This window comes from Macaca thibetana, chromosome 15, assembly GCF_024542745.1.
Source record: "Macaca thibetana thibetana isolate TM-01 chromosome 15, ASM2454274v1, whole genome shotgun sequence".
Taxonomy (NCBI): Eukaryota; Metazoa; Chordata; class Mammalia; order Primates; family Cercopithecidae; genus Macaca; species Macaca thibetana.
Window position 1 is genome coordinate 29359590 of NC_065592.1, and position 27111 is coordinate 29386700.

General features: G+C 37.4%; 1 protein-coding gene across 1 annotated transcript in view; it reads left to right on the forward strand.

Annotated features, from left to right (window-relative positions):
• Positions 1–27111, forward strand: part of SVEP1 (sushi, von Willebrand factor type A, EGF and pentraxin domain containing 1) — a 225919-nt gene that overhangs the window by 58363 nt on the left and 140445 nt on the right. The window contains exons 4-8 of the mRNA XM_050761409.1: positions 5835–5993; positions 6798–6977; positions 15807–15986; positions 19903–20100; positions 22234–22352. Coding sequence (XP_050617366.1) covers positions 5835–5993; positions 6798–6977; positions 15807–15986; positions 19903–20100; positions 22234–22352 — 836 coding nt within the window. The remainder of the gene's footprint in view (positions 1–5834; positions 5994–6797; positions 6978–15806; positions 15987–19902; positions 20101–22233; positions 22353–27111) is intronic.

The window sequence follows — 27111 nt, forward strand, 5'->3', positions numbered from 1 at the left end:
GGCTGCTAATGCATTCTACACAGGTATGGATGTATAGAATTCAGGGCAGTTGAAAGTCTCCTCATCTAATTCATTGAGGAAAATAGAAAGGATCTTGGCTGCCTCATAAAAAGAAAGTCCCTATAGGCACACCTGGGTCCTTGTCTTATTTTTGAAAACATTGGTTCGACATGGAGAAAACACGTTCTCTTCTAGAGCAGTGTATTCCTACGTTGAAAATCTTAGCACAACTCTTTGCAGGAACAGATTCCTTATTCAGATCAAATCCATTAAGTCAAAAAGAGAATGCGGGCCCAGATTTTTGCTTGGTTTCTTACCTATTTGTAGCAGAAAGGAGAGCCTTGGTGTTGTACAACTCCAAGGAATGCCATTATTATTCACATAAACAGGCACCCTTGAAGTTGTGGAGTGCACAGCCTAAATGCAGCTCATGCAACTGCCCTAAAACTCTTTAAAGTGATTTGTTAACTTTTAAAGATGAATTGTGCGAGGAAGTAAAGGCTCCTAATATTTATCAGGAGTTTTAAAAGTTAACCTAAGACATGTATGAGGAGAAATTTTGTAAAGTGTAAGTCACTGTCTAGTATATGTTATTAATACTAAAATAGTCATCTAAGGAATTGATATTTAATGGGTAAGATATATTAGAAAGAGTGGAGATTTTTTTGTGTTTTACAAATTCCAAACTGATTGGCATTTTTATTTACTTCAGTCAAAGAATTGCATGGTCAGCTGAAGAAAAATCTAATGTTAGTACAATGTGATAACTTCAAGAATTCACACTTCCAGTAATAGTAGCTGATAACCGCCAAGATATTTCTGAAAAGAGAAAGTGCTTATTTTAACAACAACAAAAAGAACAATTAAGAAATAATATTTGGTACATTTCCAGGAAGGAAACATCTCATATTAAAAAGGGAAAACAATTCATAGCCCTTTACGAAGACATGTGAAACTTATTCAAACCAAAGATGTATTTCATTTTTTTCAACTTTTGCTTAGTTTGGGATGAGGAATTTTCCCCCTTGGGAATCAAGGAAGTTGATTACACCTCTCCCACTAGAATTGTGCAATGCCTTTAAATAGTTCTCCTAAAGTCTGTTTTTCATTATCATTATGAATTTCACAATACATTTCCAAATGTACTTTTGGATATTTTTATTCAAAACTCTGTTCTCCAGTGTTTTAAACTCTTGATTATTCAAAAGATTTTGGAGAGTAGTACTATAAGATTAGGTCCTTTTCATGCAGTATTATTTTAAAAAATAATTAATAAAATCTGTAGCCAGAATCTGACCATTCATATGGAGGATTTTTTAAGTTGCTTTTTAGTATTATTCTATTTATGGAATCATCTTATGTTAGCCCTGGAAAGATCATAGACATCCTTACTTGTAACTTCTGTATATTATCGTGAAAGAAAAAAAAGTCACTTGCCAGTGGCCCCATAGCTTGTTAGTGGAAGAGCCAAGATTGCAACTCAGTTGTCTTGACTCCAAGTCTACTGTCCTTTCACTTCATTCTGTTGTTAGCCTTCCTGACTTTACTACTCTCTTTGCACACCAAACCCACCCTCCGCTCTCTAGCAGGGCTTGTTTTCTTTGCTATTCTTTGATTGAGTGACTGCCAGCTCAGGCAATTGGCTGGACAATGGCCGGGTCAGGTACTTGGAAGACTCTTTGAACATACAGGAGCATACTTCCCACCGAGGGAATGAGAAACCTGTGTGTTACAAAGAGTGTGATGTGTGCCAGTGCAGAGGAATGGGCAGTGTATTCTGTGGGTTCCGCGAGAAGGCAACAAAATCTGTCTAAAGAAGTTAGAGAACCTTTAAAGACTGAGTTAGAGTCTTGAAGGATGCTGGAGATTCACTCAGAGGCACGAGGGCAGAAATGCAGAAGTGGAAGATAGGAAAGGGAAAGAAAGGAAGGTAATATTTACCAAGCGCCAGAGCATCTATCTGGCACAACGAATCTGTAAAAGTAGTATAATTACCTCTTTTATGGTTGAGAAAATGAAGGGTTGGGGACATTATTCTAACATTTCCCAAATGCCAACAACATGCCAGGCATTGTTGCTTTACTCACATGATTTCAATTAATCCTAACAACAACAACAAAAATGTACAAGGGAAGTACTACTCCTATTACACATGAAGAAACCAAGTCACAGAGAAATGAAGTAAATTGCTCAAACTCCCCGAAAATGTGGTGGGAGTCAGGGGAGGGGGGACAGTACAAAACTAGGCACTGGTTGATCTGGAAGCAGGTTCTAACCAGCTTATGATATGCACTGGTTCATTGCAGCTGCAGAGGTAGGAAGGTTACAGACAGATCAAAGATATCTTTATATTCCAGGCTAAAGAGAAAGGGTCTTATCTGGTTGGTACAACTTTTAGGTAGAAAATGATTTGACTAAATTTATAGTTTTGAAAAATGTTCAGGTCGCCACATCTCAAATGGATTGAAGGGTAGAGGTAAGGCCGAGGTACTAGTAAGGAGGATGTAAAAACCAGAAGAGAGATAATGAGGTCTCATCTAAGATAAAAGTAATGTAGAAGATTTTTAGGGAATAAGAACCAAAGAACATATATTGAAGGAGATAGAGGAGGAATGAAGAATCAAAGTGGTCTCCAAGGTCAGAGAGCCAATAATCATGAAATGAAATCTATGATTTGAAGCTGGGCATGGTGGTATGTGCCTGTTGTCCTAGCTATTTGGGAGGCTGAGGAGGGAGGTTCGAGAGTTTGAGCGCAGCCTGGATAAAGAGCAAGATGGGGTCTACAAACAAACAAACAAAATATATGATTTGAGACAATACTCTCTTTTATAAATAACTGCGTTTACTTTTTTTTTTTTTCTTTTTGAGATGGAGTCTTGCTCTGTCACCCAGGCTGGAGTGCAATGGTGTGATCTTGGCTCACTGCAACCTCTGCCTCGTGAGTTCAAACGATTCTCCTGCCTCAGCCTCCCAAGTAGCTGGGATTACAGGCACCTGCCACCACGTCCAGCTAACTTTTGTATTTTTAATAGAGATGGGGTTTCGCCATGTTGGTTGGCCAGGTCAGTCTTAAACTCCTGACCTCAGATGATCCGCCCACCTTGACCTCCAAAAGTGCTGGGATTACACGCATGAGCCACCCACGCCCGGCCTAATTTTAAAAATATTTTTAAGAGACGGGTATAGCTGTGTTGCCCAGGCTGGTATTGAAACTCCTGGGCCCAGGTAATCCTCCTGCCTCAGCCTTCCAAAGTGCTGGAATTATAGCCATGAGCCACCATGCCTGGACATAAAATAAAATGGCTTTGTTTTCTAAAGCCATGCACATCCTCGAATGTCTTTCTCTTCCCACTTACTTACCAATGGCTTGCCCACATAATAAAATTTGGGGTTCATAATTTTTTTCACAAAGCTATATATCATATTCAGCTTTTTCCTGGCATTTGTTTTTGCAAAGAAAAAATGAAATATCTGTTTGATTTTCCCCTTTATGAGTATCTTAATTTTCTTTCCTATAAGTTTGCAACATTTTTCTTTCATCCTGGATATGACTTCTGTTAATTTTGCCTGGAATTTAATGAGTACTTTTGCATTAAAGCTCCAGGTTAGGAATATATCCTTGCATTAATATCACAACCATTACTTCTCCTACGTCTGTCTACACAATTCTCTTGTTCTGGAGTTATGTGGCTTCTTTTTACTGGCCCAATGACAATTCTAATTTTACATTTACATTTTAAACTTTCTTTTCTATCTCTCTACTTATCTAGATCATTTTCTTCTACAGCTGCTGACTTCTGTTTAAAGGAAACCATGTTGTCTTTCATCTTTTTGAGGATCCTAATCAGATATTTACTGATATTTTTATAGAAAGAAATATTATCCTATTAATATTCAGTAATATAAATAATTCAATAATTCGGTATTGCTAATACAATGCTTCAAAGTAATGTTTCCTTTATGCTAAATTATTTTTCATGTCTTATATCATTGTTACTATTTTTAAGTGTTTCCTTTATTCATAGTCACAAATCTAGCCAGATCTAGAATTCGCTACTATATATCATGAGAAAATGGTATCTTTTGTTTTTAAAGAAAGTCAAGAATTTTAGAAGCATGGCTTTTCAAATAATGACATATTATGAATCCCACCTTTCAATATGATTTTTATAGTTTTAGTATATTACAATGATTTAGCTTTAGTATCCAAGGGGCCTGGGTTTGAGTCACAGCACGTGTGGTGGTAAAGAACATGGACTCTGGATCTGAATTGTCTGGATTCAAATCCTAGCTCTGCCACTTAACTCACTGTGTAACTATGACAAGTTATTTAAACTCTTAGTGGCTTTGTTTTCCCATCTACGAGTGGGATTAATAACATTAGTTACTTCATAAGGTATTAGGAAGTTAACAAGATAATATACATAGACCAGTCCCTAGGACTTAGTGAATGGTATATATATATTTGCTTTGAAATTCTATCTCTGTCACCCACTAACTGAGTAACTTTAGTCGTCATTGAATGTCTCTAAGCCTCCATTTTCTGATCTTTAAAATTGATATAATAATACTAATAAGATTAATGTAAATGTTAATATTAATCTTGTAATGCTGCTTATTCATACCGTGAGGATTAAATGAGATAATTTATGTAAAATATCCCCACATAAATGCACACTGCTTGGTTGCAACTGTTATTTAATAGTAAAATGCAACCTGGGACTATGCCACATTTAACTGGCTTAACTGAGCATTGCAAGTCTCTTGATTCCATAATTTCTCTATTATTAAATTTCTGAAATTTAAATTATTTTACAGATGCATAATTCCAGAGGGATTAAGTTACAAATTCAAAGCTACATTGTCTGTGCGGAGAAAGATTTGAAGCAAGGTCAATTAGATTCTGCTTTTAATCCTTTTTTTCCATGAGCCTGGGAAAAGCAGGGTCTTTAATTCTTTTTTGTACAAAGGGCCTAGTTCCTGTCAGTTGGATTATGTTCCTCAAGTCCTTCACTTTTTCCTCATCCTTTCTCAAGGTCTTTGAACAGAAACAATGGGGCTTTTTGCATATCTGCAGTTATTCTCCTTTGCTAAGAGAGGGGCTGGGCCTCAGTGGTAGAGGTGAGCTGCATAGGATGGAGGAGATGGGCTGTAGGGGACATCATACTTATCAAGGTTTCTTTAATCTGTTGAGGATCATTGATTCCTCCTAATGACTTAATGTAAGTTGCTATTTTGAATTTTCCCACAAATCAGCCCAGACATTTCATGCTGTGTTGTGTTGTATTTGAAACTAATTGTGGTACATAAGAGGTCACTTCATACCTTGCAAATAACAAATAACATCATTCTTTAAAAAACAAAAATGTTGGTTTCTCTCTTTGCTTGAATTATATTAGTTTCTTCTTCTTTTTTTTTTTTTTTTCTTTTTGACATGGAGTTTTGCTATTGTTGCCCAGGCTGGAGTGCAGTGGTGCAATCTCAGCTCACTGCAACCTCTGCCTCCTGGGTTCAAGTGATTCTCCTGCCTCGGCCTCCTGAGTAGCTAGGATTAAAGGTGCGCACTACCATGCCCAGCTAACTTTTGTATTTTTAGTAGAGATGGGGTTTCGTCATGTTGGCCAGGCTGGTCTTGAACTCCTGACCTCAGGCGATCCACCCACCTCAGCTTCCCAAAGTGTAGGAATTACAGGCGTGAGCCACCGTGCCCAGCCTACATCACTATTTCTATGGAAAGCTATTCTGTGGCTTTCTCTCCCGTGTTAATTTCAAACGTTTTGTTAACTACCAGCTAAGGTGCCACATAACATGGACTTTGGCTTGTCTGCCCACAGCTTGCCCCTCAGGGACATACAAACCTGAAGGTTCACCAGGAGGAATCAGCAGTTGCATTCCATGTCCTGATGAAAATCACACCTCTCCACCTGGAAGCACGTCCCCTGAAGACTGTGTCTGCAAAGAGGGATACAGGGCATCTGGCCAGACCTGTGAACGTGAGTCTCCCACTGTTGGAAAATAGGAAATATAAAAGCTGATTTCTTTGAGAGAAATAGTGCTTGTGTTTGCATCCAATTCATTTAGAATGATCTTTAATGTTCTCTTCTGTAATCATATTTTTTGGGGGAGTGGGATGATTTGCTTTTATAACATTCTTATCACAGAACACATCCCTGTCCTGCTCCAGTGAAAGGGGAACTCAGATGCTGGGAGTAACATCACCTTGAGATCAGAAAGGCTTAGTACCTGGAAAACATTTAAAATGAATCAAAAAAAGAAAAGCCACAATTTTAACAACAAATTTGAATAAAAATGAGCTCATCTTAGTCACATTTATCTTTGAAATAATATATTTGTATAAGTAAAGGGTCTCAGTATTATTCATACCAAAAATTAAAAATATTGAAATAGCATATACCACATACGAGAAGCTGTGGCTCTTGGGGTTTGTAGCAAATATACTTTGCTGCCTTATTTGTTTTTTATTTTGTTCTACCTTAGTCAAGAAGAAAAGTATCTAATGACATATAAAGGTAAAGAACTATAAAATAATTTTTTTAAAGCTTAAAAAATAATATTTAGTTTGTATTTAAAATTTAATTGGGAGTTAGTACCTAATAGGAATCAGATATAAGGGTTCTTCTTCCAAATATGTACTTGAAAATCCATATGCAGTAAATGGAAATGCTGTAGGTTGACACATATGCATAAATGTCCCCTTGAAAGAAAAAGAAAAATACAGGATATGTCATAGACGAAAGTCTCACTTTGCTTTTCAATTTTATTTTTGTAAATGTTAGTTGTCCACTGCCCTGCCCTGAAGCCTCCTGAAAATGGTTACTTTATCCAAAACACTTGCAACAACCACTTCAATGCAGCCTGTGGGGTCCGATGTCACCCTGGATTTGACCTTGTGGGAAGCAGCATCATCTTGTGTCTACCCAATGGTTTGTGGTCCGGTTCAGAGAGCTACTGCAGAGGTATGCAAACTGCCAATTTACATTGTTTATTTATTGTCTTGCTTGATTTTCTTGATTTAAGCTCTAGTAAACCAGTCAGTTCTTCATTTCTTTTTGGATTTCATAGACCCCACACTACAGAAAGAGAAAAATTATAGGAAATTTGAAATCAGACCTACCAAGTTCAATTGACCACATAATTGTAAACTACGCCTTTTATATCCCTTTTATGAACAAGCAAAGAAAAAGTTTGCCTGAGAAGTAAATGGACAGGTTACCCCAAACCTCAAATTTCAAGCCTCCAAGACATGGTATAAAGGAGAGTTTAGAATAATCGGAGTGGAAACTTTAATGCCTCCTGGAATTGTAGGACTTGAATCACATAAGCATCCTGCAACAAGAGCAGTTAGCCAACTTGTAATCTCCAGCCTTTACTTCGGCTGGTCGACCTGTTATAGAAAGTAGAGAATTTGTCAACGTAAGAGCCCAAGGAGCCTATTCAGGCCAATAGAAAGTGGGCACCACCAATAGAATCTGAGGCTCCCATGTCAAATACAGAGAAGCAATAATAATAATAATAAAAATATGTAGTGCCTCAATCTGCCTCCACTTGCCATCTCCAGGACCTACTTTCCTACTTCTTACAACTGTCACACAACCAACTTCCTAGGGTTTTACAAGTAGGGTTGGAAGAGGAGGATATTTAAGAAAAGGTAAGAGGGGGGCAAGCCAAGGGACTTGAGGACCTCCATCAGAATCCCTGACCACGAAGCTTCTCGGTATAGTATCTGCTCCCTACCTACAGTTGCCAGGTGAAACACAGGATGCCAGTTAAATTTGAATTTTTGATAAACAAATAATATTTTAGTACATGTAGGTCCCCTTCAAGATTTGGAACCAACTTATACTAAAAAATTATTTGTTGATTTTCTGAAATTTAAATTTAACTGGGCGTCCTGGTTCATCGGTTTGTTTGTTGCTAAATCTGGCAACCTTACTCCCACCACATCCCCTAGTCATTTTTTGGCAGAACACTTTGCTGAGGATTTGACTGCTCCAAAACCCTACAAATCAGCTGGATCACTGGTTTAAGATAAGTAGTTCTGTCTTCTGGTCTTTTCTTGGCATCCATATCCATAAAGTAGAACCACCTACTCATGACTCCAAGATCATTTGTGAATCCCAGGAGACATCTGTGTTGGTACCAATTTATTAGGTACCAATACTGAACTCATCTATAAATGTAAATTGGCCTACATGGTATCCCCAAAAGACAAGGAAAACTGAAAAGAATCGGCAGATTGAACAAAGGAGACCTGACAGAAAAGAAAGAAAAACGCAATCACTGAGATTCAAAGGCAACTACATTGCTAAAATAAGGCCAGGATTCCAAGCAATGAAAGAAATTTGAGAGTAAAAATATGTATTCGAAGTAAAAAAAAAAAAGTTACTGACACAATGAATGGACCTAGTCAGAAGTCAAATTAATAAATTAGAAAACCAACTCAAGAAATTCATTTGAAAGTCCATCAAAAAAATTCAGAGATAAAAATATGAAAGAATAAAGTAACATGAGAATAGTCACAGGAAGTAGACTCTTTTCACATGAGGAATCCAGAGAGAGAATAGAATGGAGGAGATGCACCAGTAGAAGATCTAAAGATATATCCCCGAACTGAAATTTTGAAAATATTCACAACCCAAATCTTGGATATTCAATTTAACATTACTTAGTAAGTGCCACAAAAAAATATTAAAAACAGATTTATGTCTGGAAATAATCTTAGTGAACTTTCTGAATGCCCTAGAAAAACAGAAAACTGTGTCCCTTTCATAGTTAGAAACAACACTACCTACCAAGGAGAAAGAATCAGATTAGCCTTAGGCCCCTTTGTTGGCCATTCTCAATGTTAGAAAATAAGACTATGTTGCCAGGATTCTGAGGGAAAAGAATAGACCCTAGATTTCTAAACTCAAGCAAGCTACTGTTCATGTGTGAAGGCAAAGGAAAGACATTTTCAGTCATGCAGCCTCAAATGGTAAAAAGCCACATACCATTACTGAAAAAATGAATCCTTGAAAACTTGTAAAATACATTTTTGTGAAGTCAATAGTTCTAAGTTCTGTGTAAAATCTTTACCCCTTCTTCCAAATACCTTATGGTGGAGCATGGGAAATACTACATTTTAACTTGCCACTCAGTAGCCTTCCAAAGAGAAGTAAGAAAATCAGAGAAGACTGCCCTTTCAGGATAAGGTCTGGCCCCTGCCTGTCGAGCCTCCACCCTCCATCACCAACCCTTGTGTGTGTGACCCTAAAGCTGTAAGAAATAGCCATGCTCTCTCAGGAAGCCGGCCCTTTGAAGCTGTTCCCACAGCCTGGTTCTGCCTTTGCTCTGGGTCCTCTCAACCTCCACTGCTGCCAGCCTCCTCCTCCTGAATGGGATGACCTCTACACGTGCATCTGCATATGCAGACCTACCCCCACCCCTCATTGTGTTTCTTATGCTATGTGTCAGGGTCCGTCAAGGAAGCACAGTCACCATGCATGTTATGGGATGAGAAATTTATTTCAGGAATTGGAGCTTACACAATTTTAGAAGGAGCTTGGAAACAGAAGAGGAGTGGGAGGATCAGAGGAGTTCTTGACAAGTCAACTTGAGAGCCTGCCCAGCTTTTGAAGTGGAATTGCTAAGGAGAAACTCACGGAAGGCCTAAGAGAAGCTTTACTTCTGTGTAGTTATGTTTCTGTGGCTCTGCAGCCAAGAACCTTGCAATGAACATGGGGCCACCACTGGTCATGGGATCAGCAGTGGGGACGTGGAATGAAGGCAAACAAGGGCAAGCTGGAACCCCCTGGGTGTTACTCCATTTTTCTATCACTGACTGATGACAATGACCACTTCCTCACTTCTGCCTTCCAAAATCAAGTCCAAGTTCCTCTTTTGATCAACCCTAACTTGGAACCACAGTAAAGGGATTCTGGCAGACATATTTCCCAATGTAACTAATTTGTCACAATACAAAGTGCCACACTTTTATTGGTAATTAACTTGTCTACCCCCTCTGCTAAACTGAATTCATTATGAGCACAGAATGTACTTTTGGCCCTCAATCATTGATGATACCTCTGGTGAATGAATGGAAACTTGAATTTAAAAAATACAGATATCGATAAAGGTATACATTGATGTACATTGATAAATACAGTATATACATTGATGACCTGCTTCTGTCATTCATATTAAAAACCATGCATGGGTGTGATGGCACAAGCTTGTAATCCCAGCTACTTAGGAGGCCGAGGCAGGAGGGTCACTTGAACACAGGAGTTGGAGGCTGCAGTGAGCTATCATTGCACAACTGTCCTCCAGCCTGGGTGACAGATTGAGACCCTGTCTACAAAAAAGCATGCTTGTTCTCTTTCATGTAATTTCAATTGCAATTCCAATATAAATAAAATAATTTAAAGCAGAGTAAGGAGAGATGCTACAATTCAACTTCACCACCAAAGTTACTGCTAACCTACCAGTATGCAAAGTTGTACCGAATGAAGGTACTTACCCAGGTCCTTACACTTTCACTAATGCTCAATGTATTTAGTTACATCAGATATTGTTCTATGAAACACATACCATATTTCACTAAATCTGAAACACATTTTTAAAAACATTTTAACATCTCTAAAATGGAGATGCATCTTAAAATCAGTGGCAGCAAACCCTTTAATTGGCATTACTGTTTCTTTGTTAGTGGCACATAAAATAATATTGTGTCTTACAATGGGGGATTCAGTGAAATATGGCGGTTAGGTAGGAATTCATTTCTGTTTCATGGTGGTTAGTATGGAGAAAGTAGTATATTTTTACAGATTTAATTATAAGAACAGTGAATAATTTTAGTTATATTACACCTTCTTAAAAATATCTGTAAGATTGAGGCAGAAATGGAAGATCTGCATAAAATCTAAAGACTTTTACAAATGTCATGTTACATTGTTAATGTTTTTGTGGATGTTGACTAATAATTGGTAAGCTTGATTCTCATTTCTCCTATGTACTTTTCATAAAGCACTTATACTCATTTTCAGTTGTATCTGAATTCTGCATTTCTTTCTAAACAGGAAAGGATTCTTTTGTGGTTTCTCAGTCTTAACTAAATAAACCTGAGAAAAAACGTTCAACCAATGAAGGTTCAGTAATAGATACTATCACAATTTGGAGACTAACAGGAAGCACGTGCCTGGAAAAAAAATCTGATTACTCTTTAAGATGGGAACCAGAGTAGCTTCTTACATTATCTACTACAAGTAGACTGTTCTCTTAAAAGTCTAAGTTGCTGTTTTCTAAAAAGACCAGATAAATATTTAGGGATTGTGATAACATAAATATAAGTCAAGAAATATTAATTGTAGGATTTTTCAGCTTGTTGAAATGAGAAAAAAATAAGTTGAAAATTCTTTAAGAAGTGTGTTCCTATTAAAATGATATTAAGTGTTCATTCTTGAGTGAAATGTTTAAGGACTAAATAGGAATCATTGTATATGCTTTGTTTACACTGGGGAGCAATGGAAGTTTATTAATACCAACATCTGAGAAGCAGTATAATTTGCATCTGTATGAGGCACCGACTCTAATTTATTATTTGGTCTCAGATTAGGAAAGCTGGAGTCATCCTGGCAGTTTGTTGAAGCCAAAATATTGTTTAATATGGTTTTCCAAATTTTATACATCAGAATTTATCTGATTCACCTTTTAATCCTATCTTACACTTGGCATTGTGATACACATGAAGGACACACTCAATAAAAGTCAAAATGCGGAAGACAAGATGTTTCCATGCACTTGGTAGACACAATAAAGATTCTATTTGTATAATGGATACATTCAGGAAAAATTAAAACATGGAAGGCAAAATGTTTCTGATCATTTTTTATTAATACTTGACTTTGGTCCAAACTATTCCAGGGATAAAAGGCTAGGACTTATTATTTAATCTCTAATCTAACTCTTGCATTTTCTCTAAGGAGTAATCAATCCTAAACTTTTATTTAATGCACATAATATTGATGCTCTGCTGATTAATATAATTTGAATGGGTTCATTGTAGGATAAATTCAAACAATGACTTCAGTTGAATATGCACTTGAACATTTTGCCCCCAGCTTCCTTTCCTGATATTTTAAGGTTGTCTTCAATGTAACTAAATATATGCATGGTATGAACAATTGGCAAATGCAGAAAAGTAGAAGAAGAAAAAATATATCCCACCCGGAGTCTCAACAAAATTCTTGAGTCCCAAATGTTTTGTTCAAAAATCTTTAGAGATTGTTGTAAGAGCTCTCTGAGAGGAAACCAAACTTTATTCTTTTGCAGGGGTTATTTCTGTCTTTTGTACAATGCCCGATGTTTGTAGGATTCTATCTATAATCTATCGAGATTAATATATGTCCCCATCATTTGGCATATTCAACAGGCACCGACTCTTTTTTCCTCTCCAATCTCTGTTCATGACTGGAATGTGCATGTCTTCTGACTGAGAGGGTGCATTTTCCATGGGTCTTGACAGCTCCCCCATCTTCCTCTTTCTTTTTCCCTGTTTATTCTTTCCCCTCCCCCTCCCCTACCCTCCTTTCCTACTCTGACTTCCCCTTCCCCTCACCCTGCTCTTCCTCTTCTCCTCTCCTCTTCATCTCCTCCACCTATGTTTCCCCTCCCTTTCTCTTTCCTTTCTTCTCCCCTCCCTTCTTCATGGCTTTTCCTTTCTCCTTTACACTCCTCCCTCCTTCTCCTGCTTGGAAACCCTGATTGGAGAGAATCTAAGTTAGAACTAGAGGAGAAGTGTAGGACAAGATTATAAACTCTTTCTAGAGGGTTTTCTCTAAAGAGGAGAACACGGAACGTGATATATCAGAGGCTCCTGGAGAGTATGGGAACTGATGGAGTTAAAGCACTTGAAGGAGTGATCCCAGAAGATAGGTGATTGTCAGAGACTAGGAAACTTGGATTGGTGACAGCGAGGTCTAGGGGGCATGGCAATGGTAGAAGCTGAGATAAGGTGAAGGATATGATCGTTAGAAAAGAGATCATTCTGTAGGCTGCCTGTTCACTCTGATGATAGTTTCTTGTGCTGTGCAGAAGCTCTTTAGTTTAATTAGATCCCATTTGTCAATTTTGACTTTTGTTGCCATTGCTTTTGGTGTTTTAGTCATGAGGTCTTTGCCCATGCCTGTGTCCTGAATGGTACTGCCTAGGTTTTCTTCTAGGGTTCACATAGCAAAGACTTGGAACCAACCCAAATGCCTACTGATGATAGACTGGATAAAGAAAATGTGGCACATATGCATCATGAAATACTATGCAGCCATAGGAAAAGATGAGTTCAAGGGACATAGATGAAGCTGGAAACCATCATTCTCAGCAAACTAACACAAGAACAGAAAACCAAACTCCGCATGTTCTCACTCATAAGTGGGAGTTAAACAATGAGAACACGTGGACACAGGGAGGGGAATATCACACACCAGAGCCTGTCGGGGGGTAGGAGAGTTAGGGGAGAGATAACATTAGAAGAAATACTTAATGTAGATGATGGGTTGATGGGTGCAGTAAACCACCATGGCACGTGTATACTTACGTAACAAACCTGCATGTTCTGCACATGTACCCCAGAACTTAAAGTGTAATAAAAAAAAAAAAAAAGAGACTGAAAAGAAAAGAAGAGATTGGGAATATAACTCCAGGATACTGGAATGATCATTTACATAGATAAGGAAGTCACTAAGGTGTGTATGTATGTGTGTGAGAGAGAAGGAGAGAGAGAAAAAGGAGAGAGGAGAGAGAGAGACAGAGAATTTAAAAAATAATATTGGATATATAATATTATACTTCAAAGGACCTGGAAGTTTTTAGGAAGGAAGGAGAGAGAATGATGTGGGAAGACAATTAGGAGCAACAGAGATACCTCCTCACCTCCAGTCCCTGTTATAGAAGACAACACGATTTTTATTAAGGCAATCAAGTGAAGGAAAAGTAGCTCAAAGGGAAGTTTAGGATATGAATTGATTTACTGAAACCCACCGTTATTCCAGAAGGCAGGTCCAAGGGTCTGTGGGGATAGATTTGGAACACAGCTGTATGTGGATAACCCTGGTGGATGAGGGATAACTAGGGAGCCTTGGACTTTCTAAGAGATTGCCATCAACAGGAATATAGGAAATGATGGAATCAATGGAATTGGACTCTAACATACATTGTTGGGTTTGAGTGGGCAGTTGGAGACTCTTACCAGGAAAACTCAGAGCACAGACATCGTTTCGGAACCTGCAGAGGCTGGAGCAGCATGAGCGCTCTCCGGTAGCTTCTCTGATGTAGTGTTGAGGACAGAGACTCAAAGGTGGGAGAACCGCGGAAATGCAGATTTCTCTGGATAACTCGTGGCACTTTTTCTGATGGTGATGTTGAGGCTGGCAGAGGTATGGGGGCGTTTTCAGCATCCACAGTTTAGCGAATATCCTTCCTACTGTTTTCTCATGGTGAATTCAAAGAAGATGAAGAAAACCATGTCACCAGTTATGCCTGCTCACTTCTCTGGCCAGGGGAATGTGCTCCTAGATACATGCTCTACCCCTGAGCACATTTGGAGCATACACACATCCCATGATCCAAGAGAGGGGAAAGATCTTTCCCTAAAAAATTAACAAAGGAAAAGTTAATGGATGCTGGGCAGATGGAATTAGAAATTGTGTATAGCTGGTATCAAGGACCTAAATAACAATGTCTTAAGCCAATTAAGGGTTCATTTTTCTTTTAACTAAAAGGACAGAAGTAGGTAATCCAAAGTTGGTGTAATAGCTCCACTGTCATCAGAGACCCAGACTTCCTATGCTTTTTGCTATACCATCATGGTGCATGATATGTTCCCATAGTATCATATACTTATACTCTAGTATGCTGGGCTACCATTCCTCATGTCTGTATTGTGGAAGAAAAGGAGAAGGGAGCAAGGAAGGGAAAGAAGTACTCTCTCAATTGAGACAGCCCCCTTTAAAAAGCTTTCCAAGAAGCCCTGCTCAATCTCAGCTTTTTCTTATTGGCTTTCATTAGTTGCGGCGGAGGTGGACAGTTGTAGTCTTCTAGCTGGGCATATTACTAAGCTTAATAAAACTGGTGAGAATGGCTATTGGGTGGGCAACTATAAGCCTCTACCACAGCAGTAAAAATAAACAAACGGATGTTAATGCATAATTCGAGATTTGCATCATGAGCTATGATTGGCAGGAATATTTGTGGGAATGAGAAGTAAAAAAGCTAGAAGAACAAGAGTTGGGGTTGGACAGTAGAATACTGCAACTGAAGATTGCAAAAGTTGGGCAGCTTTGCAGAAACTAACACTATTGGGAGGCCTAGGATATGCCCATGAGGTCTAAGAACCAAGTTGATCATGAACCTGAAAACTCTGTCCTGGAAAAGACCACTTCCTTTGTTGGAATGTTGCCTGAAAAATCACAGGAAAGGCCCACCTAAGAGTATCAGGTACCTCCCTTTTGTGATCACCTCCAATCTACAGTTACCATCTTCCATGTAGGGCCAGGCCCTTCAGACAGGTTAAGTTTCCCACCTATGGGCAGAGGGGCTGCATGCTGTGATACTATTTGGGCAATGCATTTGGTAAAACATGAACTTTCAATTGTCCCGTAAGAACTCAAAAAATGGTGGTGTATTATGTATCGTTTGCTATTTTAAGAAAAGAAAATTGTCTTGTTTATACTGTGCAGGCATTGCTAAACTTGTAATTATTATCTTTATTCTTATTTAGTAAAATTTGATCTAATTGCTTTCATTTTATGTAGTAAGAACATGTCCTCATCTCCGCCAGCCCAAACATGGCCACATCAGCTGTTCTACAAGGGAAATGTTATATAAGACAACATGTTTCATTGCCTGTGATGAAGGGTACAGACTAGAAGGCAATGATAAGCTTACTTGTCAAGGAAACAGCCATTGGGATGGGCCAGAACCCCGGTGTGTGGGTAAGTTTCTAGAAGGTATAATGCCTTGGGTGATTCATTTCCTCTGCTCTGATTTCTCCAGTATTTTGTGAAGACCTAGAACTAAACACTAGCTGGTAATGAGTATAAATACACATCCACATGTACAGGTGTAGGTGTTATAGATACAAAAACAAATGTGTTGTCTTACTCCTCTCCCCTAGTCAAGGAACTTCTACAATGAATTCTGTTGTCCAACTCACAGAAGTTTATACCTTCAAATGACCATGTCTTTTTTCTTAGTTTTAATTGAGGCCAATTTGGATGGATTTTTTAAAAACACAAATGCCTCATCATTCCCTTGCTTTGTTAAACATGTTTTACATTTATGTTATTAATGGAAGGACAAAATTAGGAACTGGTGAATCTTTAAAATTGCTTTATTATTACACAAGAACAAATAAAAATAACTGAACATTCAACTGAAAAGTTGGGAAAATAAAACAACTGCAAGGAAAATTGAAAGAAGGATATAACCAGAATTGTTTAAGTAAATGAAAAAGAACTCTCAGAATTGTTTAGGTAAATGAAAAAGAACCATCAGAATTGTTTAGGTAAATGAAAAAGAACTATCAGAATTGTTTAAGTAAATGAAAAAGAACTATAAAGGGAGAATGGATGCAGTAGAATAGTTAAGAAGCAAAGCTTTAAATAAAGTAATAAAATAGAATTTAAATTATAAGTAAGAAAAATTCAAAAATAGAATTTTTCTGGCCGGGCAAGGTGGCTCACGCCTGTAATCCCAGCACTTTGGGAGGCTGAGGTGAACGAATCATGAGGTCAGAGTCGGAGACCAGCCTGGCCAACATGGTGAAACCCTGTCTCTACTAAAAATACAAAAAATAAGCTAGGTGTGGTGGCAGGTGCCTATAATCCCAGCTACTCGGGAGGCTGAGGCAGGAGAATCTCTTGAACCCGGGAGGCGGAGGTTGCAGTGAGCCGAGATCGCGGCACTGCACTCCAGCCTCAGCGACAGTGCAAGACTGTCTCAAAAAAATAAAAAATTTAAAAAATAGAATTTTTCTAAGAAGTTTCCATACCATATAGTTTGGCCCAAATAATGGAAAGCCAGCCAATTCATATTCTTGAACTATTATTATTTCATTGTCAACCTGACAATTATTACCAAAAAAAGATAGAAAATTATAGACCAACCTTACATATAACTGTAAAAGCAAATATACTAGCAACCCACATTGAAAAAAGAATAGTCAGCCAAAACAAGTAAAGTTTATTCTAAGATTGCAAAAAGGAGTTAACATTAAGTAATCTATCAGTATAATACATTACTTCATTATAGCAAATTGAAAAAAAATTGTACAGTTGCTTAGCAGAAGATAAAAATTCATTATTTAAGGCACATTTTCAGTAAAATTTTTAAAAGCTCATACTGATATAACTCACTTAATAAAAAATGTCAATCTGAAATCTGCAGCCACTTATGGAGAAACAATATAGACAGTCTTATCAAATCTGGCAAAAGAAAAATGTACTCACATTGTTTAGTACTATTCTTAAATCTTTAGCTATTGTAAGAAATTATGAGATTAGAGATACTGGGATTCAAAATCGTCATCATTTGTAGACTACAAGCCTGCCCCCCTCCCCCCTCTAAGAAATAGAATGAATCTACTAATCAATGAGAGGTCATTAAAGTCACAAGAATAGCAAATATATCTGCCAGCAGAGATTTGAAAAAATAAATAAATAAAAATAAAACAAACAGCTTTTCTATATACAATGATAAGCAGAACATATGGTAAAATATGAGATTCAAAAGATCTATGGAAAATATAAAATATGTCAGAATAACCTTAAATAGAAATGTGTGGAACCTGTATTAAGCAAACCAGAAAAATGTTACTGAGAGATGAAAAAAATATTTTAATATTTATATAAAATGTTTTCAAAATGTTAAGTTCTTTCCAAATTATGTATTTATATAAAAATTATTTATATTAATTTGTATATATTTATATTACTACATAATTTATATATTATATATTATAATTCTATAATTTATATATTTATATTAATTATATTAATATCTAGTAACATTTATGTTAAGTTCTTTCCAAATTAACATAAGGAAAGAACACATTACATATATATGTATTGCATATACATGTAATACATTGAATGCAAACTCATTCAATAGCCTAAAAGGGATTTTCTTTTTTGCCCTTCTTTTGGAATTAGGGATTGATTCTAGGATTCATCTAGAAAACTGTTATAGTGAAAAAAATCACTAAAATCAGTTTGAAAAGGAAGATTAATAGGAATAGTAAATAGAAAGTAGCTCTAGCAGGTTTTCAAATCTTTTTTAATCTGCAAAGATTAAGAATATGCAAGGATTACCATACAGATCACAATGAAGGAAGCATCACAGGTCAGTTGAGGGAAAAAATGATTTCTTTAACTGATCATAAGGGAAAATTGACTAGCTCCTTGTGAAAAACAGAACAAAATAAAGTTTTCTGTATGTTTGCAATTCACACTGAACACTGAAAAAATATCTTCATAGATTTTAAAAGATAAAGTAAAAGTAAAACCATTAAAACCTAGAAGAGAATCTATTTAACATATGTAAGTGAATGCTGACCAATCTCAGAACTTACTAAGCATAAAAGCAATGGAAATACTTCAAAAAGAAAAATACTCAGTAGATTAGACTATATAAAAGTTTAAGACGTGTTCACTGAAAAGTACCATAAACAAGCAATAAAAAAAGAATAAAATCTTCAACAACTTTGACAGCCAAAAGGATAATTTTCTTGCTTTATATAGGGCCGGCCCTAAATAAAGGATACTGAGTCTCACATTGTCATTATATTCGAACCACAAACTTGGCTTTGATTTTCCTGTTGATCAAAGTAGACTAGGAGCTCTGGGCAGGCATGCAGTTCACACTGTGAAGAAATAAAGAGACAAACCATTTCTCAGGAAAAAATGGCTTTTGCTGGCACAGTTCGGAAGGAAATTATTTCACGGGGGAAGTATGATAGTGGAGTGTTTAGTAGCAAGTAAGTTTTGCCACTTACTTGCGTGGTGACCTTAGGAAAGTTACTAGTGTGCTCAGTTTTTGTGTGTAAGTTGGAATACTTCTTAGAACATATAATTAAATAAGTCAATACATGCAAAGTGCTTAGAATAATGCCTGGCACATAGTAGGTAGTGAATAAATGTTAGCCATTTATTCAACTATTCTAATAACATGGAAAATACAGACTAAAGATGTGAGTAACGCTGCCAGTAGATTCTCTACTACAAAAAACAAATGTGCATATGGGTGTGTGCACGTGCTGCCCCCCTCACATACACTCCCTGTATTAAGTCCTAGCCTTGATTTTTCATTCTATCTGCATTCTGCCTAATTCATCTGCTATTCTTTTTCTGTGCTAAATATAGCATTCAAGGTCAAGGCCCTAAATACAACACAGTGATTTTAGGAAGGCTATTAGAAACTTTTCTCATTATATGCTTGCTTAAAAATAGCACCAAAAAGCTCATAAAATAGAGATTGCTGAATATATCACTTAAACCATGAAATATAGAACTCAATTTATGACTTTCTACTTCTAAGCCATAAAATAATATTCTGCAAACCAAATGAATGTGCTCCAAGCAAATGATAAAAGTCACAATCAGTGTTAATTAAAATATCAGAAGTTTTTGAAAGTTTTGATGCACTGGCAAAAATAGTAAAAGATAACTAAAGAGGTATAGGTTAGCATTATTTACAATACATTATACATTCAGTGTCATATATAGTTATCATTTAGCAATTTACATAAATCCCAGGGCAGCATAATTGTATTTTTCTTGGGTAAAAAAGAATCTGTGGCATTTCCAATTTGTGGGAACACGAGTAACATTCTCTCTCATTTCCCTACTGTAGAGCGCCACTGCTCCACCTTTCAGACGCCCAAAGATGTCATCATATCCCCCCACAACTGTGGCAAGCAGCCAGCCAAATTTGGGACAATCTGCTATGTAAGTTGCCGCCAAGGGTTCATTTTATCTGGAATCAAAGAAATGCTGAGATGTACCACTTCTGGAAAATGGAATGTCGGAGTTCAGACAGCTGTGTGTAAAGGTAGGTCTCTACACTGGTCAGGTTAAAAATCAAATGTGTTAATAATGCCATATAGGTGCAGTATAGGACAATCCTTCTTTGCAACTTTTGCTGCAAACCCATGATAATATGGTAGGTGCTACCCCAATATCCACTATGAGGATTTCTGATTCAAAGTGGTGAATTTACAAAATCCAATTACAAAATGCCAGACAATGACATAAGAAATACACAAATAAGGAAAATAGTAGAACTGAAAATCAGGTAAGTTTTCCATAAGACTAAAATCTTTAGGGAAGTCTTGGTCTATATAAAACAGGTGAGACGGAATTGATTTAAAAAAAAAAAAGCTATCAGCACTTTGAAACCTGGCATCACATTCCATTCACAAGAGGACATTGCCATTTTCTCTGCAACAGGAGCAGACCACTATGAAAAAAAGAGTTATTGAAAACATAAAAGAGTTCTTAGAAGTAAAAAAAAGTCCTGACTATCTCTAAGAGAAGGAGAAGGGCAAATGAATGGAATGATTGCCATTGGTAATTTAAAAGACCAAACTGAGAGTTTCCTCACAATGGAGAACTGAATGAGTAAACAAAGAAAGCACTTGAATTTCCCAACTGATCAAACCAAAAAGATGGAAGTTGAGGGATGCCAGTGACAGAAGGGAAAAAAAAAAAAAAAAAACAACAACAAAAAACCAATGTCCATTTAATAAGGAGTTCCAGAAGGAGAGAGGCAGAGAGGAGAAGAGATGGAGAAGAATTTTTCTACCAAGAGAAGAAAATTTCTCTGAGCTAGAGAATGGCTTAATCCTTTAGACCACAAATAACTCCTGAGTATTGGGTTGGCATACTTTGACTACTCGTAGTGAAATTTCCGAGTTCCAGAGTTAATGGAAAAATCTTAAATAATTTTCCCTGGCGAAAGAAAGAAATTGCACAAAAGAAACGAGAATTAGATTCACGTTACGTATCTCATTTACAACTTTAAATGCCACAAGGAAATGTAGCAATGTGTACAGGATATAGAGAGCAAATAAATATGAACTTTAGATTCCAGGTCCAGTCAAGCTATTGTTTAAGCATGAATGAAAAATCAAATACTTAAAAAAAAAATTTTCAGAGCTAATATGCTACTATGTGTTCCTGTGGGAGAACGTTGTTGAAGTATGAGCCCCTTTGAGAAAAAGAAGATATAAATTGAATAAAATTTTGAAGAAACAAGAAGACATGAGACTTAATTAAATCAATTCAGATATATTCAGCCAGAAGTTACAGAAGACATAATTTAACATAAATTAAAATAAAAGATGTATTTTATCATATAACAAAAACTTAGCACTACCATGACTGGTGTGCATCTGTGTAATGTTAGCACGTCTAATTCAGCACCATAGTATGAAGTAAAAAATATAATTGGCTTAAATTTGTTGTTTGCTTTGACAGTACGTTTCAGTTTCTGCTAGTTAATTCTACTTGACAGCCTCATTTTCAAGTGTAGTTTCTACCTGTCACAGTCAACATTCATTTTTAAATTATTTCATTCAAAAAATATTTCTCAAGCTCCTATTATATGCCAGGGACCCTATAAGACAGTGGGGCAAGACATCCTGACCTTCAAATAACTGAAATTCTACTAGGGGAGAAAATTCCATTTCAAAATAGCTTGTTGAGTTTTATTGTTGGGAAGTCCAGAGGGTTATAGGATCTTGTGGAGTGGGCACCTCAAAAGGGCCTGGAGAATCAGCAAGAGCTTCCTGAGGAGCTGGGTCTAAGCTGAGAGTTCGAGGATAAGTACTAGACATCCAAGTAAAGAGAGAAGAGGGCACTAATTCACGCAAATAAAAGAACATGGGCAAAGGCCCAAGTAAAAGAAAGGCCATGGCCTGACAGTAACTCAACGTGGAAAATGAGTTCCAGTAGGAGAAAAGGAAGAAATGAGGCTACGAGGTCAATAGGTGCCAGTTCAGGATTGGGTTCGTAAGCCATGCTGAGATAAATGATCAGGAAAGCAGGTGCAGATTCTGAACAATCAGTAACTGGGATATACAAATGTGTCACAATGTATTAAAATAAACTAGATTTTTACCTCTTCCTTAAATCTAGGACTACATGTCAGTGTATTAATCGACTTGTGTATTTTCTGAGTTAGATGTGGAGGCTCCCCAAATCACCTGTCCTAAGGACATAGAGGCTAAGACTCTGGAACAGCAAGATTCTGCCAATGTTACCTGGCAGATTCCAACAGCTAAAGACAACTCTGGTGAAAAGGTAAGGTTTGCACAATGATGTACATCCTTTTTCAAATGAATTCTAAATATACTACAGATATGTGTGTTGAAGACTTACTAATATGCTCATGATAATACTTGTATTAGGGTTATCTATAGGGACAGAACTAATAGGATAGAGGTATATATGAAAGGGAGTTTATTAAGGACTGTTGACTCACACCATCACAAGGTGAAGTTCCACAATAGGCCATCTGCAAGCTGAGGAGCAAGGAAGCCAGTCCAAGTCCCAAAACCTCAAAAGTGGGGAAGCCAATAGTGCAGCCTTCAGTTAGTGGCCAAAGGCCCAAGAACCCCTGGCAAACCACTGGTATAAGTACAAGAGTCCAAAAGCTGAAGAACTTGAAGTCAAATGTTCAAGGGCAGGAAGCATCCAGCACAGGAGAAAGATGAAGGCCGGAAGACTCAGCGGGTCTGCTCTTCTTGCTTTCCTCTGCCTGCTTTATTCTAGCTGAACTGGCAGCTGATCAGATGGTGCCTACCCAGACTGAGGCTGGGTCTGCCTCTCCCAATCCTCCAACTCAAATGTTAATCTTTGGCAACACCCTCACAGACACACCCAGGAACAATACTTTGTATCCTTCAATCCAATCAAGTTGATGTTCAATATTAACCATCACAATACTCTTTGTGTATAAATTCTACTCATAAATGTGAATGCTGCATCTGATAGAATAATGATCAACCTTGAATTTTTAATTAGAAATCTCAGATAAAATCCTCAAAACCAGAAACTTTTCATTCTATGGATTTGTTGTATTATTGTAGCCACTAAGATTACTTGACTAAGAATTCTTTGCCCTTTACTAGGTTCTGAGGATCTTTAAGAAAAGAAAAAATGTAGAATCAAATATAATTCCTATTTATGAAACTATCTTTTAAAATATGGGTCCAAAATGATTGTGTATTTTTCAGTCAGAAAGAGATAGCATTGGTGTTTCTTATTCAAGCTTGTCTAAATCCAGCATTATTCAGAACACAGTATTTTAATTTTCTTTGTATAGTAGCTTGAAATAATCATCCATCAGATGTTAGAAAAATAGTTCATTTAGGAATTTTACTTCCTCTTATATGTACATGGTTAGTATTCACATACATTAAGATGCACTTAAATACTATGTTATTTCTACAGTTATCTGTAAATATATATAAGTTGTACCAATCAGGATACATTGGTGCCGGGGGAATGTAGAGCTCAACATGGAAAAAATAACTGTTCTGATCATTGTGTTTAATATACTTACAATCAAGGTAGCTTTTAAATCTGATTTGAAAAGAGCAAATGTGATTTCTAGGGCTGAATGTACTTTAGGGGATTTGTGTGTTGAGCAGTGTCTCATGTGTGATATTTCCACCACATCTTTTTCTTTTCACCCTGACCCTCCTGCCTTCCCCTTATAAGGACTCTTGAGACTACATTGAGCCCATCTGGATAATTCAGGAGAATCTCTTAATTTTAAGATTCTTAATTTAGTCATGTCTGCTAAGTCCTTTTTGCCATGGAAGGTAATGTATTCACAGGTTCCAGGGATTAGAATATGGATGATCTTTGTGGCGGCTGTTATTTAGCCTACCACATGGGAGAAGAACTTGAATGTGCTTAAAAGAATAAAAATAGAAATGAAGAGAACCAATTGAGATGAAGAAGTTGAATATACAAGGAAAAGAGGGGGCAATTCATTGTGAATGGCTTCTCTTCAGAAAGTGGTCAGACCTGAAGCTTAACTAAAGGGAATGAGAGAGTTTTGAAGTTTTAGGAGAACTGAGAAGTTTTTAAAAACTCATTCTGAGGAGGAGAGTGAGCAAACCAGAGAAATATACTAGGATTATTTGGCTACTATTGAGGGTCCATTTGAGTTTTGTGATCATGAACTTATAGAGATTAATCTGCACTATTGTGTGAATTTCTCTGAAATTGATGTGACTCTCCAACACAGGCATGAAGAAAGTAAATAATTGGGTTTCTTTATAATGTAGAGTTTTGAAAGAAAAAAAGACAAAGAAACAAGGCAGTTTAGACAATTGGGGAAAAAACCCCACTACATTTATTGTAATAATAGAACATGAACTCAAAGCAGGGTAAGAAAGAATAAAAAGAAAGAACTTATGATGCTGTCATGAACATCCTTGTACTAAGTCTTTGTCTTTTGTCTCTGATTATTCCCCCAGAAAATTTCCAAAAAGAGAAATTTCTTGGTAGAAAAGTAGGATGCTAAATTATATGTACAGTGCAATCAAAACTATAATTGTGTAACTGATATTGAATAGTCTGAACTAGAATAGGCACCAGTGGAAAAATAACTATTTTTCTACAGTCACAAGCTTTGGTTACTCTAGGGTATACCAATAGTTCTTTCCATAATTAAAAATCACTTTCAAGGATTAGAAAGAAGAGTCTTGCTGTCTAAATAAAAACTTGAATCATGTATCCACTTCAAAGCTTTTTCCTCTTGCAGCTCAGAGGTGGCCTGACTGACTTGAGAACGGAGGAGCAATGGATATTCTTTTCCTCCTTCTATGCCTCCCCATCTCTGTTTGTGGCCTCTCTAGGGTCACGGCTGGTGGGATGAACAGAAAAATGGCTACCTCAAAGATATCCTTGTCATAATCCCTAGAACCATGAATATGTTTCCTTACATAGCAAAGGATGTTTGTAGATGTGATGAAAGTAAGGACTGTGAGATGGGAGGATGATCGTGGATTATCCAGGTGAATCCAACTTTATCACATGAGTCCTTAAAAGAGAAGTACTTTTCCCAGCTGTGGTTACAGAGCGATGCTATAACAGAAGAAGGATTTGAGAGATGTGCAGTGAGAAGGACTCAATCTGCCATCAGTGGCTTTGAAGTTAGAGGAGGAGGACCATGCAGACAGCCTCTGTAAGCTAGAAGAGGCAAGGAAACAGATTCTCCCTCAGAGCCTCCAGAAAGGAACTCAGCCCTACTAACACTTTCATTTCAACCCTGTAAGATCCATTAGTGTCTCTAACCTATAAGACCCCAAGATAATACATTTTTGTTGTGTTTGTTTGTTTTTTGCTTTTTGTTTGTTTGTTTGAGACAGAGTCTTACTCAGTCTCCAGGCTGGAATGCAGTGGCGTGATCTCGGCTCACTGCAGCTCCACCTCCCAGGTTCAAGTGATTCTCCTACCTCAGCCTCCCAAGTAGCCGGGATTACAGGCAAGCACCACCACACCTGGCTATTTTTTGTATTTTTAGTAGAGACAGGTTTCCGCCATGTTGGCCAGACTGGTCTTGAACTCCTGATCTAGTGATCCTCCTGCCTCGGCCTCCTAAAGTGCTGGGATTACAGGTGTGAGCCACCGTGCCTAGCCCATTTCTTTTGTTTTAAGCTGCCAAGTTTTAAGGAATTTGCTATGGAAACAATAGGAAATGAACACAGCTGGGAAAGGAGTGTTTTTGAGGAAAGCTTCAAAAGTCTTTCATTTGTTTAAGGCTGTGTGGCACTCTCTGTATTGCTGATGCACTGTGAGAAGAAAAAAAAAAAAAGAAAAAAAGAAAACCATTGTTTCTCTTATGTAGTCCATGTGCAGATTTGGCAGGAGGCCCTGTAGGAGCACCACCCCCTCCCCAACCCCTTATAGTTACCTGCCATGAAGGTGCATTCTGGCAGGACCCCTTCTGCCCTTCCCCTTAGCTCCAGGCCCTGTCATACATCCCACAACCTCTCAAAACCCCTAGAGCAGGGTATAGGGCAGAACAACTCAAGCACTGCCATCTCCCCTTTCAGCCTATGTGTCTTCACCATGCCAACAACTGTTAGTGCAGGCTGACCCATGTTCAGAACAGCCTTCCTCCCAGTCTGTCCATATTGCTCAAATAAGCCTCCTGACTTCAGCATTCACCAGGAGAGATGCAGCCACCTGTCAACATTCATATATGCCCCTAAACTCCAAGGTGTGGGTGTGGGTCTCATCCAGCACCCCTCACATTGGGGTGAATCTATGGGTTTCTACTGCCCAGCAAGCATCCAGCCTGGGAATGGGATGCGGGTCTCCCTTTTCTGTAGGCACTCCCTGCCCCCTGCCAATGTTCTATGAGTGGTTGTCTGAAGCCCAGCCACTTGGTTTAAGGCAGTATTCCTCCCCATTCCTTCTCCCATGGAGAAGACAGGGGAAATGTCCCAACACTCTACCCAAGTGAATTCTCCTATTTCATATATATGTGTGTTTGTGTGTGTGTGTGTGTGTATTCTATATTCTATATATAGATATATAGATAGATATAGATATAGATATAGATATAGATAGATATAGATATAGCTATAGCTATAGATAGATATAAATATAGCTATAGCTATAGATATAGATCTAGATATATCTTGTAATGTGGGCTGGTGGTAAGTGCAAGGGGCACAGGACCAGTTCAGCCACTGCTGTGTCAGCCTCCTGGCAATTTTTCCATTCTTAGGAGCTCTCTTTAGAATATGTGATTACTTACCCTTTATACTCTTCAGCTTTAGGGCTGTAGCTGCAATTATATGTGGAAGCAATATAGTCTTTTTAAATAAAGTTTTAAAAACATGCATAAGCCTTTCATTACCCAATTATCTGTGGCAAAAATATAAGAGTGTCTATTGCATTTCACTCAAGTAAAATGAGCAAATTATCAGTTTAACTTTTCAGCAGCTTATAGTTTGTTGATATAATCTGGGATCCTTATTCTAATTTATTATAGATTAATTAATATAGTTTTTTACATTATGCATATTCCCTTCAA